Below are 14,500 nucleotides of genomic sequence, written 5' to 3'. Positions count from 1 at the left end.
CCCCGCTGTGGTCCTAAAGTGCCGTGTCCGTTAGTGATTTAAAAATTACTAACGGACACGGCACTTTAAAGTGCCAGCCGATGTGTGGCACCTTGCGGTGCGTACGCACTGCAAAAATTCCTCTTTTCGCCCCTCGCGTAATGAATGCCTGGATCGCACCGTCGCCCGCTGCGTCAATAGTCCCATCTGCGAGCCGTAGACAGCTCTGGTGTGGTGAGTGCGACATTGCTGGGCGCAGACGAGGAGTGTGCGCTATGCTGTGCGCGGACCGCCGCCCGGACGGGTCTCTTGCGTCTCTGGTCCTTGTGTTCGGCAGCCGCCGGTACGGAGCGAACAAATATGAACTTCCACAGTTTGTGCTCAATCTATCACACTTCCCCTTTTCCCCCCTGCCAGTCTACGGCGCTTTCTAAACCAGGGTCTGGAAAGCGGTGAGGTGTGGAAACCCCCAACAAGTGCTCGGCCAGTCAACAATCTCGTACCGACCGCGAGGCCAGTAGCTTCGCTCAGTTGTCCCGGTGGGAAGCCATTGGTGAGGTAGTTTAAAATAGCCTGGAGCCTCATAGTATTGAGAGAGCCGCAAGCTGAAGGAATTGTCAATCAACCTCTAGCCCACCGTTGAAATTGTACACACGAACGATTTGATGCCAAACAACCAAAGCACCGGGTATCGCGGTAGACTGCATTGCGGTGCCACCGACGCGTCGACTGCGGCCAGATGAGGCAAAGCGGCGGCTATCCGTCCAAAAACCGGGGGGTTGTGCTGACGTCTCCGGCTACGCTGCGAGGGGACTCGAACATGCCCTGGAGCGGCACGTCCTCTACACACGCTTCCAATACGGCTCTGGTGCTTTGCACCGTAGCTGTCTTCGGCGGCTTTTCCCCGATACTGTCTACTCCCTGAAAAAGTACCCGTGCATTAGATAAACCCTGCTTGCTGTGAAACTGGAAGGAAGTAGCGGAGTGCCGTATGTACCAGGGCAGGCTTAGCTGGTCCGGGCTGACCTCCGTTTCAGCAAGACCCTAACCCGTGAATGTCTGTCAACGGATGCTTGATGCATGATGCAGGGAAGCTGACAAGTAGCTGCGACTTTCTTCTTCCTGATGCCGTGTTCGGTTCTTGTATTAGCGTGCTGACTGGGGTGGCGCTTTGCTCCGCCGCGCTTCCGAAGTTTTGCTTGATGTAATGGAAGGCTGACAAGTGCATGTATCGGACTTCCATCGCCGGTCTTCTCAATTAAGCAGTATGGACGCCGCCACTGCTTCGTTCTTCAAGCATTTGAGGGATGTAGACCCTCAAAACTCTCGATGCATTGATTGCGGTAAGTTTCGCGGTTTTCGGCATGTTTGCTCTCGCGGCGCGGCTCCGTGGACGCCACAGACAACGAAGTCAAAGCTTTCTCTCCAGCTTTCTGCCGTGTCACCCTGCTAGAGCCCGGTATGAAGCCGTGTCCTGGGCTTCTCGGTGTCACAGGGAGGGCTCGAAGCACACCGGTTTCTCCGTTCAGTTCTGGTCTTCTCCGGTTGTTTCGTCTGCGCACCTTAGGCCTTACGCATGTCGCGAGCTCGGTCAAACGCCGGCTCGGCCATAGAGGAATCCCAGCCAGCTGGCGAGTCAATATCATTCTAATTGTGTTTGGATGACAATCTCGCACTGTGCAGGCGCGGGTAGCCCCCAGTGGGCCTCCGTTTCGTACGGAATATTCATCTGCTTGAACTGTTCTGGGGTTCACAGGTGAGTTCGTCGGAGCTGACGAGTGGTCACCAAGCCAGAGGAAGAGCGCGGATGCGACTCTGGTCGCGCTGGCGTTGCCATTTTTGAGTAGTTTCCTAGTAGGCAAGGTGTACTCAATAAGAGGGTACTTTGTTGGTGAACCCGAGTGTGATCGAGGGGGGGCCCAGTTTTGCTACATTTTAGTAGGTGGCGTTCCCAAACTCAACATTAAGGACTGTCAGAGGTTACAGTTCTGCATGTTGGTGTGCGGTTTGCAGGAGCTTGGGCGTGCATGTGAGCTTCGTCCGAAGCATCACGATGGATGCGTGGAATGAGAAACAGAGGAAGATGATGACTCTGGGCGGCAATTCGCGATGTAACGACTTCTTCAGTGAACAGGTACGGTCTTGTGTCTGTTACGACCTCGGATGCTAACGGCGGTGACAGACGTTTTCCGGCAGATCGTTTGTAGGTGTCCACTCTAATTCGATCTGCGTCAGACTGCTCTTACTGTCAACCCCGAGGCGATGCCCCCAAAGTAATTTTCCCCCCTTTGTCGTGAGGCTGTTTTCATCTGCATTCATGTTTACGTGTGTTTTCGTGACCCCGTGATTTCTGTACAGGGTATCGCGGACCTTCCCATCAAAGAAAAGTACGGGACGAAGGCAGCCGCGTACTATAGGCAGCTGCTGAAGTCACAAGTGGAAGGTACCCCACCGCCTCCTCCTCTTCAGGGGACAGAAGGGAAGGAGCCGGAATTCGGTCCAGCTCGCAGCATGAGTGCGAAAAGTCGGTCAGGCTCGGGCTTGCGTTCCGTAGCTCCGCCGACTTCTTCTTCGTTTAACGAGAAAATGCAGCAGATGGCGGAAAACTCAGCAAGCAACAATGTAAACCGATCTGGCAACTCTAACTTTGAGGACAGCAAAGCGCTGGAACAACCTCGGAGGACGCAGTCGAGCTGGGCTGCTGGTTACGTGGGAGAGGGCGGCGCGAACGTCCTTGACACCCTTGGATCGGGCTTTGTGAATTTCGTTAGCGGCGCGAAAGACTACACGAATAGAGCGATTTCATCAGTTAGAGGGGACGGGTCTTCTTCAGAAGCAACAGAGGAAGCCGCGTCGTCAGGCCCCGGCCTTTTTGAGAAGGCTAAAGACACTCTTTCCAGTGTAAGGCGAGAAAACCTCGCAGTGCTTGGGGGGCGTTAGAGGGAATCTTGCTGTTGTTGATGATATCGAGGTACTGGTACAGTCTAGAAACAACACCAGAAGTCGGGCTGGCGTCGACGCTGTTGTGCCGGCTGAAGCTCACAGTCGCTTAGTCCTTGTTCTGTCCTTGAAGAGGAAAACATAATAAAGGATAGAGTCGAAAGCACGTTATATACAAGAGTCCGTTCCTAAATGAACGTCAGGTACGCCTCCCGGCGGTGTAGCCGCGTGGAGGGTCCAAACGGGTGCCTCCCTGGTGCGTGTTTGTCTCTTTGCCTTCCGCCTGTCCCTCGAGTTTGGTTATCCGGCTTGTACATGATTATGTGTGTTATACGTGCGTTGAGAGCGTACAACAGCACATACAGCTCGAAGCAGGACAATATTTGATGACGGAGGGCTGCTGCCGCGTGCTCTGGGGGCTCTTGATGCTGCTTGTTACGGTTCTTCAATGACCCGCTGAAAAGCTGCAGTGTTGTTTCGTGTGCTTTCTTTGTGTCTGCTGTTAGGGTAGCGAGTGGATTGCTCAGAAGAGCCGCGATTTCGCCAGCGGAGTTGCGACGGCGGCAACAGGCCCCTCAGGCCCTCCACCCCCCGGCGATGTCCCTGGTAATGGTAAGAACTGAGACATACACGGTGTCTCAATCAGTTCTTAGCCTCGCGTGTGCTTATCCTTCGGGTTACTTCTGTATATCACAGCCGGCGACATAGCCCGCCCAGACGGTATGCCCCGGAGGTAGACAGGTAGAGATGGATAGATATTCAGGTAGTGAATGCCCAAGGATCCTTTTGTCCTAGCTGAAAATCACTGGCACTTGACGACCTTAGGGTCTTGCTGGTGAGCCACGGGATCGCACCCTGGCATGCAGGCTAATTCGCTACAAGCAGTCTCCAGCAGCTGCCGTACGACCCATGCGCGGATGAAGCGTGGGGTGTGCGTAAACCTGACCTGTGGGTCTCGTGCGCGGGGGGTGTAGCTGGTTTCTCATTATGAACGTCCATGTAGTGGCTCTTTTTTTTTTGCCCAGGCACTCCTCCGGAGTCGGGAGCTGCCGGAGATGACGGTTCCGAGGTTAAGTCGCAGGGTTCCCGATCTGAGGGGGGTGGCCGTATGCTTGTGGGCTTCAACGCGGGTCTGCAGAATTTCGTGCAGGGAGCTAAGGAGTACACAGCGTCGGCTTACAATGCCGTGGCAAGCAGGGCTGAGGCCGAGACCAGCGAAGGCGGATTACTGGACAGAGCCAAGTCCACCTTTCATTCTGTGAGCCTCTCGTGTGAAGTGACAGTTTCGAACAACCACCGCGTGTTTGCTTCATTTTAAGCGTTCTTTTGTTCCTTTCTCCAGCGATTGCGGTCTTCAAGAGCTTCGTTGTTTTTCGATTGGACCCATCTGTAAAAAAGCCCCCCCATGATTGAGGAACGTGCCTACTTACTTGCTGGAGTACATGTAATTTCTCTCTAGCTGCCAGTTGTGTGGGCCACGCACCTGGACGTACAGTGGACCAGGCACGTGCACAGACATGCCCCATAGGGGTGCACAGATAATTATTGCGGCAGCGGACGTGATGCACTACGGAGTGAGAAGACCAGCTGCAAGTGGAATCTGTGCTTCTGAATGCCTGCCCGGTCAGCGGTAATGAACGACAAACCCGTTCAAGTGGCGCATCAGCTGAGTCAAATTGAGTCTTTTCTCCGGCATCACTATTCTTTCAGCCACAGTGTAGGCTGGGAATTTGCAAGGCTGGGCTTTTCGCCTGGCGTCTTTTCATGCAGACGATATTCTTGAAAAAGTGCAGAGGTACGCAGTTCCCGTGAAGCGCTGACACCCCGTTGTCGTGTTACATGTATCGCTTTCGAGCTGCGGAGTTCTTGTCGTGCTGCGTAGTCGTCCATATATCTCGAGCGTTCTCACTTTTTCGAACTCGGTCTCAGGTCTCCGCAGGCGTGTCGGACTGGCTACCAGGAGTGGGAGGAGCGGGGACAGGGGAGTCAGCAACTCCGCCTCAACAGGAACGTAAGGCTCTGAAACAGTGGCGGTTCGGGTACCACCGAGCCGTTACAGTGGTTTGTGATTTGATCCCGGTAGCTGTGGCTCACACTTCGCTTCCCGGTAGACAGCTCCTGTCTTGTGCGGGTGTGAACCATAAACTGCCGGAACCAGGCGCTTCGTAACGACGAGGCTTTTCCTTTTAAAGCACGAGCTCCAGCGATTGCTGTTACGACTTTCGTGTCCCGCACTGTATTGTGACGCTGCAAGAAGCTGTATGTCCACACACGCCGTAAGGTGCCTGCGCGTGAGCTGCACAGCAAGTACACCGATCTCTCGAAGCAGGCGGGTCGCAACGCGTTTCTTGATGATGTAGTAATGCTGCAATGTACGAGGCGGTACGTCCTCTTCTCTTTGGGATACTTTTCTCGACAGTTGTACCTCTTGGGTGTCGTAATCCAACGGTGTCGCGTGTGTGCCCATTGTCTTGTCCACTGTTAATTTTTCTTCAAAGAAAGTCTGCGGTTCGGAGCCGTTCAGTGTGCGAATTTTTGCATCTGCCTGCTCTCAGCATCCTTCTTTTCTCTCGGCACTCTCTTCCAGCAGAAAGGGGGATCAAGAGACATGCAGCGCGGCGGCTCGAGTGGCCACGGTCTACTCAATGAAGGCTACGGGTCTACTAGTGAAACGGCAGACGAACACCCTCCTTTCCCCACTTTGAACTCGCGGGGTTCCCGGGAGGAAGGGAAGAACATGATGCCTGCTGCTGCCTCCGGGAGCAGCAGCTGAGCCACAACAGGATGAGGACGAAGTTGTGTTTAAAAAAAAAGGATGATGGCGCTGTAGTTTCAACTAACGGGGGAGAAGAGGGAGCAGGTTGAAGGGCAGAATACAGCATGGCACCGGCTGGTGTGCGGTCATCCTCGTGTGTCATACTTTGCAAAAGCCCCGCCTTCCCGAATCGCACGGAAGGAAGAAAGGGTCAGCGGTCACGCCGGGATTCTTTTTTGGGCTTGCTGACAGAGAGCGCGAACGGTGAGTGGATGTGTGGCGTGCCTCCGTGTTGTCGCGCGTTGGAACGAGAGAGGGCGGAATGGAGTCAGAAGGCACCCAGACCCGGCGAATCGGTAGTTGCAGCATCCACAGCTCAGAAAGTTGACGGATTTTTGCATGGAACACGGAAAAGAGCATAGGGTCGGAATTTATGACATCACACGAGCTGTAAAGCGGAGTGCACGGTGCCAGTGACTGTGTTGTGAAATCGTTGCGAGTGCTAGGACTTTCCCGGACTTTCAGCGACTTGCCACCAGCTCGCACGGTGGGCGCATCGAATCGGATGAAAAAGCCAGGTGCGCCGAATGTGTCCCCGTCTTTGGAACACGTATGGAAACTTCAGCCCAGCGGCTGCTATTGTCTGCTGCATTGAAAAGCCTGCAGTTGGTGTTTCACAAAGTAGGCGTCTACCTCCCGGGGCGATTGTGTGTGCAAGGGATCTGCGAACCAGTGTGGTTCTCCAAACACGCCGCCAACAAGTGTCCTACAGTTGCGTGTTCTGATCAATCATTTTCAAAGAGACTGGTAGTGACTCATCAGTGAGCCACACCCGCATCTGCTCTGTGAGCAGATATACTATTCCGACAACGGCGAAGGCCGAGAACCAGGACCGCACTGTCGTCCGGTGCTTGCCCGACGAGCCGTATGGAGCGTGGGGGCAGCACCAAGACTTCGCGGGAGGTTTCGCATCCGGACACAGCTACAAGTGACACCAGGTTTCCTGCTTCGTATCTCAATGAGAGGGATATAACGCCGTCAGCCCGGCTGCGCGACGTGCGACTAGTGAGGTGTGTAGACATCAATTGTGACAATGTGAAGACTGATTGAGAAGTGGCCAGTCTTTCTTGAACAGCAAAAAGGACGGAGTTACGCAGTTATCGACGACTGCGCTGACGTTACATTGCTGTCACTATAAAACTCTGTGGCACGTTGTCCCAGGCGCCGACCGGTGACTGCGAGATCGGACTGGGGAGAACCCAGCAAACGAGTGCCGGTGGTAGCGGGCAGCAGCCCGCTACGGGGAAGGCGGAAAAGACGACTGACAAAAGGGTGTGCCCGCGTGTACAAACAGCTTCCAGTTAGGCGGACTTCTTCCCATGTGTCGTCCAAAAAGTTACGATGACAGCTTTGCCGGCCTCGTTTTAGTCCACCGCGGCGGCTTGCCTTTTGGCACTGACCGTGTCCTCACACTGAGCCACTCAGCCTCGCCAGGAGTTATTTTGGTTGCTCTCAACAAGCCGGTTATATCCATTTCCTGGAGAAGCACACAACACACGGACATCCTAGCTCCACTCCCATCTTACTGAGTAGTTATACCATTTCTATTTGTTGGTTTGTTATGTGTGCTGCCAAGGCACACTCGGTGACCGCGAGAGTGCAGGAACGTGTCACGGCGTTAGACACTTTCAGTCCTGCAGAGTCGCCCGACCACCGCAAGGAATGATCGCGTCCACCGGGTGTCGTTCCACACGGCACGACTCGGAGGGCCGGCGAAGTGTGGGTTGGCTTTTGTACGAGCTGATGAGTGAAAGCTACACCCCCTACCCCCGGTCGTTACACTTGTAGGGGGGCTTGCGGTGACGCTGGCCGTACGGGCTTGTCCGTACCTTTGCGTCTATCCATCCGCGCTGGAATTCGCGACGGGTATCAGTGATCACGTTCTGAAAAAGAGAGGAGACACACCACAATATTTCGGAGCCGCACTCACCAAGCGAGTCTAACGATTCTCGAGAGGGCGAAATGTTAGGTGCAACGCAAGGCTACGAAGATCCCCGCGGCGTTTCTGGGTGACTCCTCCCTATGAAGTAGTCAATGTGAAGCCTCTGTAAGCCGCGCCTGGCCGCCGACTGGAGCAGAGATGGTGCTACACCCGGAGATCATTCCGTGCGGTACTTTTTCCCACTATTGCTTACGTGTAGTCTTTCCACCTTCTTCAAGCCTTCCTCGGTCGCTTTCTGTTCAGGAAACGCACAGCGCGCGAAAAGTCTTTTTCAAGCTTCGTCTAGACGGCAGACCGGTAGTCTTACGACACCACACAAGTTCAGAGAACCCACATACTGTTCAGCCAAGAAGGGCCCATTGGAATTACCGCGAATGCCTCAGTCATGACGAAGGCCATCATTACCGGGGTTGTAGAAGACGATACTAGCAAGTCAAACACGCTGCTCTCTACGCACAACAGGGTCCAGGATGCATTCCACCAGGCGAAAGACCTTCTCGAGGCATACATACCCGGCCGTAAATCAATCCGTGGGGATGCTCGGGACCGGAGGACCCAAGCAGCCACAGTAACGGCACCCGCTTCCATGTCACCGTGACAGTGCAGTTCACTCCCGCCAAAACACAGATGGCGGACTGCGCTGTATATCATCTTCTCGTCTGGGCACTGTAAGCACGGCGACCAGCTTACCTCGACTTGGGATTTTTCGGCCTCGATTCTCTCTCTGTCTTGAATAACTCTCTCCTTTTCTGACCACGCTTCCTACACATATAAGCATCACAAGTCCGTTGCTAGGCGTTCGCCGCACCCTCTGCTTAAGTTCCCTTGTGGTAACGTGTACGGCCCTGTACATCCGGTAGGTGAACACCGCGCGCCTTCAGTGAAGGTAATGCGGCTATGAGGAGCTGTTCGGGCTCTTGACAGTGAGATAGCGCTGCCAGTCAGTCACACATCAGAGGTGGACGACGTCGCATTCGAGAATGCCACGCAAACGTGGACCATTTGCACTGCGCCACACTGCACTCTGCGGCCCGCCTGGGCGCAGGCTTCACTCTTTCACAGCTTGGTCGTCTGGACAATCGGGAAGCAAACGCCGTCCCAGAGTGCTCCCGTGAGGAACTGAAAGAGTATCAAAGGCGTACCCTATTCTTAGCCGAATCACACTGCTGCTGATGTAACAGCTGGATAAAGTATGGGCTGAAGCGTCTAAGTCCCGCAGTACGCGAAGTGACACGTGCAGCTCACCAGGTATTTCGCGTATTTCCGCTGGGCCTCATGTTGCTGCAAGCCAAAGCAAACAGTGTGCTAAAAACAGCCGCTCTACCTGCGCGACTCACAGAACTGGTTCGAAACTGACGAAGACAAGCCTCTCGTTGCGCATCCTAGCACATTACCTGATGTGACTAACCGTGATTGACCACAGCTCTTGGGCACAAGCACGCTCGTCACAGAAAGGTACTGTTTTGGTACCGGCCGCATGAGCTGCCACGGTTCGTGTTCTATGGCAGTTGCCGGTCATCCAGGCGACTACCCTCTCTTTACGTCCCGCTGTCCAGGCATATATGCAGTACGCGGCCTGACTGCGTGGCAAGCCGAAAAGACTTCAGCCGGGACATGGCAGCTACGAAATTGAAATTGCCAATCTGCCTCAGTGCACAATCTCGAAACGTCGGCGGGACGCTCGAGAGAGGGGAAGAGCCTCGACTCGGGACTACTGACAGGCTGCTTCCTCCCGTCCATCAAAGATAACCTGGAGACCATATGCTTCGGCAACCAAGAATAAAAATGACTCGGTATACTCCCGATACTTATTGTCGTTGCCCCTTCCGTGTACAGCCCTTTGCTCCGTACTAGCTTCGGTAGAGAAAGGAACTTCGCCCCGTTTGACAATACAGATATACATACGGATATGTGCCGGATCTATTGTGGAAGACGCGTTGTACCCTCATGTGCTTGGCGTGCACGGGGAACACGGGGATTGCCTTCTACCAGCGTAGATCGACATTGTGCATGCTAGACCTTGTCACCGTTGGCCGGACTGTAAAGAGATGCGCGCACGAAGCCGTTGTGAGAGAGAGGGACCCTAGTAGACTGTCGGAAGGCTTACCGTAGCAGCGACCTGTGTACTCAAGTCAGAGATTTCGTTCTTGAGCTCCATATTCAATTTCCTTCTACAAAAATCACAACTCGCCGCACACGAGACAAAACGCTTCTCTAACACAGACGCCCACAAGGGAGGTGTCCTTACGAAGTGGCCCGTTGCTTGGTCCCCACGCGGGAGACCGTCGTGTCTCGCTTCCTCGGACAACAGTATCCTGAACTCTACCCAAGTCAAATACATCTAGAAAGACAAAGGGATGGCGCAGCGGAGCCCCGGTCACACGCGAGGACAACACCGCCTAATGCATGACAGCACTCCTGCCTCTGAGTTTCCCCACAGTGATACCCTTTCCGTCAACGGATTCATCTGAATGGTACACGGGATGGTCTGCAATCATCGAAGCCTGTGCGTTGACTGCGCCCTACATCACAATGAGACCTAGGGCCCTAGCCCGGCACCACCGCTGTCGCTTCTTGCGCAGCTCGCAGAGCTCTTCGGTGTCCACACAACAACCCGGTAACACAAAGCCTCTCGCTAATACGACCGCCTTTCGAAATTGCCAGTGTTGCACTCCCGAGCTTCAAACCATACGATCAACCCGCCGAAAGTTGAGGGTTTTTGACTTCTGCAACCACCTGAGCGCCGAAGAGATGTCCAGCCTGACCAAACTGACATGCTCCTGCAACCTAAGGAGTACGTTTAACAGCACGAAACTGTACGCCACCGGCCCGTCCCCCCCCTGCCACCACAATGCGTGTCAACTGCAGTCTCTAATCAGGACAGATTAGCGTCTCTGGGCATCATCCCTTTAGCTGCGCAAAGTGAACGGGACCTCTGATGTCAAGCAATCTGGAGCGGAGGGACCTGCTGGTCGCGTTTCTCTCCGCTTCCTGCTCGAGTTTCCATCTCCGGTGTAAGCTACTGCCAAAACCTACTCTTTATCCCGGCGCCTCCTCGCAGCGATATACAGACTCTCTGCTTCATCCCTCTCTCGCTGCTCTGAAGAAGAAAGCACGCCGATAAGCACAGGACCGCATACTTCTACATCAACACATCCAAACAGCCTCCTGCTACTGGATGGAGCCAGACTGAAGTCCCACACCCAAGAACATTGCAAGCCACCAAACAACTTCGTCAGAGGAGCAGCTGCTTCTCTGAGTAACAGTTGTTTACTCACTTCAGGTGAAACGACCGGCGGAAAGTTGAGCTTTCGTCCAGATGCGTAAGCAGCGACTTGCGAATGCTTGCATTAGCCCGGCCGTTTCACACAGCACGGAAAAGCTCGCACCCACAGATGCTCCTTCTCACCACCAGATGGTAACAGTGACACGGCAAGATCACAGCAAACACGGCACTCGACTACCAGGTCATTCGACGGTGGGCGCCCCCGGAGGCAGCGCACAACGCGCACAGACCCCGGAGAGCTCCAGCTAGTCTCTTTTCCCAGCCCCATCGGAGGTACACCGACGCCGTGGCAACATACAGGAACTCTAGTTTGATGCATCAAGCGTTCCCGGAGTCCCCCCTATTTTTGCTTGTGACGGCTGTAGAATGACCTGCAGGACCCCGGCCGAACCTTAAACATAACCTGCGAGAGTCGGCTGTCGACGGGACTGTGGCAGACGCTTCGTCCGCACTTGCACTGCGGTGTTACCTTGCTTGTAGATAGCCAGAAGCTCTTCATACTCGCGCGCTTGCTGTTCCGCCTGGGCAGACAGCAGGCGTAGTTCCTCCGTCTCATCCTGAACATTCTGCCTGCGGCAAACGTATACGCAGTAAGCGACGACGCAGCGGCAAGAGCACGGTCCCCTTGGAACTGTGAACTGATGCCAGGCACAAGTCTATCTCTCGAGAAGCGCAGACGCTCTCGATACAACGGAGTAAGCTGACCCATCTATTACTCGAACCTGCTATACCTGTAGTATGGTGCATTCAAACATAAGCGCGCGTGTACTAGTAAGGAAACGAACTCAGCAGCCGAACAGCTGAGAAAGATTCAGCGCAAGTCTCTTCGACAACAGCAGCAGCGACCGAATGTGCCACTGGCTTTTGACAAGTGGTGCTGCGCCTGATCAGGACCCCCCTGGGCAAAGCTGTCTCTCGATGTGCAGTTAGGAGGGCGCTGCTTGAGCCTGACCTCTCCCGGGAGAGGTGCATCACACAACAGCCCGGCTATTTGCAACGCAGCCGGACGGAACTGAAGAGAGGTCGTGCCGTTGTCCCGGTCGCTGCAGGATAGCGTAGAGGAGTTCCTGGTGCCTCACCGATCTCTGGGCTACCTGATAAAGCTTTCGAAGAGGGCAAGTGCGAAGCACATCGACGCGGGGAATCTCTAGTGACCGTCTGTCGGTCACAGCACTAGACGCCGCGCTCATGACTTACTCAAGTTGATTGACTTCCTCTTGCCATGCCCTCGCAAGCTGGCCGTAGCGAACAACCTCCTGCTTGTACTTGTGGTTGCGGCTTGCCCATTCCCTTGCGTCATACTTCAAATACGATACCTTCTGCAGCTCATGTGTAAGCGGAGCGTCTACACTGTTGGACCGTAGCCAGCCAGCAGTCACTTGGTCTTTTGGAGGGATGATGACATCCGCCAGAGACGCAGTACCACTGCTGCTTCGAGTGGAGCAATCTGAAGAACCGCACCTCCCCCGCATCGCGTAGTAGGTCCGTACGACAGGCTTAAGCCACGCGTAGACTGCTCGGGACCAGCGGCAAGTCCCAGTCGTCCTAACGTGATAGCCCTTGGTTGGCTCACGTGTTCGAGGCTTAGAATGTTGAGGGTCACCCCTGGGTCCTCCTACCCGCCCGCAGCAGCTGCACAGGCTCTCTTGTACGGTGAAAAGAAAAAGGCATGGCAGGTGACAAGGGATATCAGCTTCTCAGTCGTCCCCGCAAATCGAGCAGCAGTGCTATGAGAGGCCGCAGCACGAGGTTTTTTTCATCGATACTGGCCAGGCCTGACAATCGCGGGTTTGCTACCTGAAGTCCTCGGCCCACACCATTCCTCGTACACCACGAAAACAAGGGTCAGTCCGCGTACAGGTAGCGACAAATGAACAGTGGTCTATGAAAAAAAATCTGGAACGCCAGTGGGATGCTTGGTTGTCTTGTCTGCTCGGATCGCCGACAATCGACGAAAGCGCACCGGACGAGGAGGCGTACACAGGCGACCCGACCGGGAAAGCCTACAGGCCAGAAATGGTGGCTTGCAGGGTTTCTACCCAAAAAAATCAGAAAGTGGCAACGGGGTGAAAAGTTGCTACGTCCGGTCTCAAACCAAGAGCGCTCGCTGCCCCGCCGCCAGCAGCTCGAAGTTCACTATCAGCGATGCAAGTCGGCCAGGGGAAAGCTCGACACGCGACTCGTCAACGAATCTGCATAGCCCGCGTGTCGGGCTGACCGCCTTGACGACAGTTTATGCAGTTCCTGCTTCAGAAAACGTGAAATCTTCCAAGCTTGGTGGCCTGGGAACCACGGAGGGAGTAGCTGGAACACAGTGCTACATGGAGGACATGCGGTGAAGGGCCACCACACGCCTACTGATCTTCCGCCAGCCACTGGCATTTCACCGGCCCCACCTGCAGTCGGAGGACTAGCTTGGTGAAGTAGCGATCAGTCAGTCTGATGAAATGTAGAGTGAAGCACTGAACTACGTTTCTATAGACAGTCCACCTGGGACCTTGGTGGCACCCTCTTGCTCGTGTTACCATTCTCACGATGGACGACGCGGCCCAGTGCTATGACCGACTTGCGCTTCGTCACCACAGCGCCGAGGGCACGGGCTCGTACGCTCCTGCCGGGCCCGTTGACTTTGCAAGCGAAGCGACTGCTTGGAACCAAGCCTGCATGGAAGCCTGGCTCCGTTGAGAGGCGCCGCTCTCCCAGCCAAGAGGAACGCTGCCGTATGACGCTGCGGACGCCCAGTACTCTGTCCGAGCCGCAGATGCTCTCCAGCGTGCTGTCCAAAACGGAAAGACTGATTCTAAGCAGACATCTGTCCACTGCCACTTCTCTCGTGAGGGCGGCAGTAACATATGCGAACTTGTCGACCCCCTCGTGACATATGAATAGTCCTATTTCGTCATTTATTCCAATACAAACGTCTTGAATCTTCGTTTTCAGCAAGGCTGCCTGGCATGGGAGGGAAAGAGCTAACCATTTCCCTCGGATCCTCTCTGTCCGGAAAGCTCGCCCAGCCCGTTGTCAGCTACATCACAGTATGTCGGGTTGCCTGGCTGTTTGTCTAGTTACGCGTTGTCATGTAAATGCCCCGGATACTCAGGTTACACACAACAGAAATCAGTAGTTCACTAAAATTTGCGCCATGGAGCGCACTCGGTCTCAGGCGGCTAAGACGACTTTTCGCCAGTGCGGGGCCTCGAAGGCTTCGCCTGCAAAGCTCCCTAATGCATGTCCCGAGGAGGTCACGATGGTGACAATGCTCTTGCCCCGTGGCCGTACTGGACTATTTTGTCGACCCGGCCGAAGAGAGCCTTCAGCGCAGTCACTGTCGGAACGCCATGGCGCTGCGTCAACCCGCTCACAGGGCCCTGCCGTGCTGGCCCGCTTCTGACCTATCACAGACTCAAGAGGGCTGGAGGCGCTGGGATACGTTGGATACGCGTTTTCAATCAGGCGGTGTCGACGCAGGCCGAAGCATAGACGCCGGGGACGCAGCAGCCAGTCCCGTCCTAGAGAGCGGGCCTTACTCCTCCTAGCG

General features: G+C 54.9%; 2 protein-coding genes across 2 annotated transcripts; one reads left to right on the top strand and one right to left on the bottom strand.

Annotated features, from left to right (window-relative positions):
- Positions 1-142: 142 nt before the first annotated feature.
- CSUI_006358 (arf1-directed gtpase-activating) lies at positions 143-6,337 on the top strand. Its single transcript, XM_068066521.1, has 8 exons — positions 143-1,322; positions 1,663-1,735; positions 1,993-2,113; positions 2,338-2,880; positions 3,426-3,531; positions 3,945-4,177; positions 4,849-4,930; positions 5,475-6,337. Exons 1-8 carry the CDS (start codon positions 1,247-1,249, stop codon positions 5,690-5,692), a joined length of 1,452 nt encoding a protein of 483 aa, XP_067921510.1. The 5' UTR covers positions 143-1,246; the 3' UTR covers positions 5,693-6,337.
- A 540-nt stretch (positions 6,338-6,877) lies between these two features.
- CSUI_006357 (moesin) lies at positions 6,878-13,476 on the bottom strand. The gene is made up of 9 exons (XM_068066520.1): positions 12,160-13,476; positions 11,432-11,532; positions 10,713-10,776; positions 9,784-9,847; positions 8,922-8,957; positions 8,367-8,438; positions 7,870-7,911; positions 7,564-7,617; positions 6,878-7,211 (listed from the first exon to the last, which is right to left on the bottom strand). The coding sequence occupies exons 1-9, from the start codon at positions 12,432-12,434 to the stop codon at positions 7,071-7,073; spliced, it is 849 nt and encodes a 282-aa protein (XP_067921509.1). The 5' UTR covers positions 12,435-13,476; the 3' UTR covers positions 6,878-7,070.
- Positions 13,477-14,500: the final 1,024 nt, after the last annotated feature.

This window comes from Cystoisospora suis (genome assembly GCF_002600585.1).
Source record: "Cystoisospora suis strain Wien I chromosome Unknown contig_3203, whole genome shotgun sequence".
In the NCBI taxonomy this organism is placed as follows: Eukaryota; Apicomplexa; class Conoidasida; order Eucoccidiorida; family Sarcocystidae; genus Cystoisospora; species Cystoisospora suis.
Note: the sequence above shows the minus strand (reverse complement) of the source record. Positions and strands in the feature narration are given on the sequence as shown.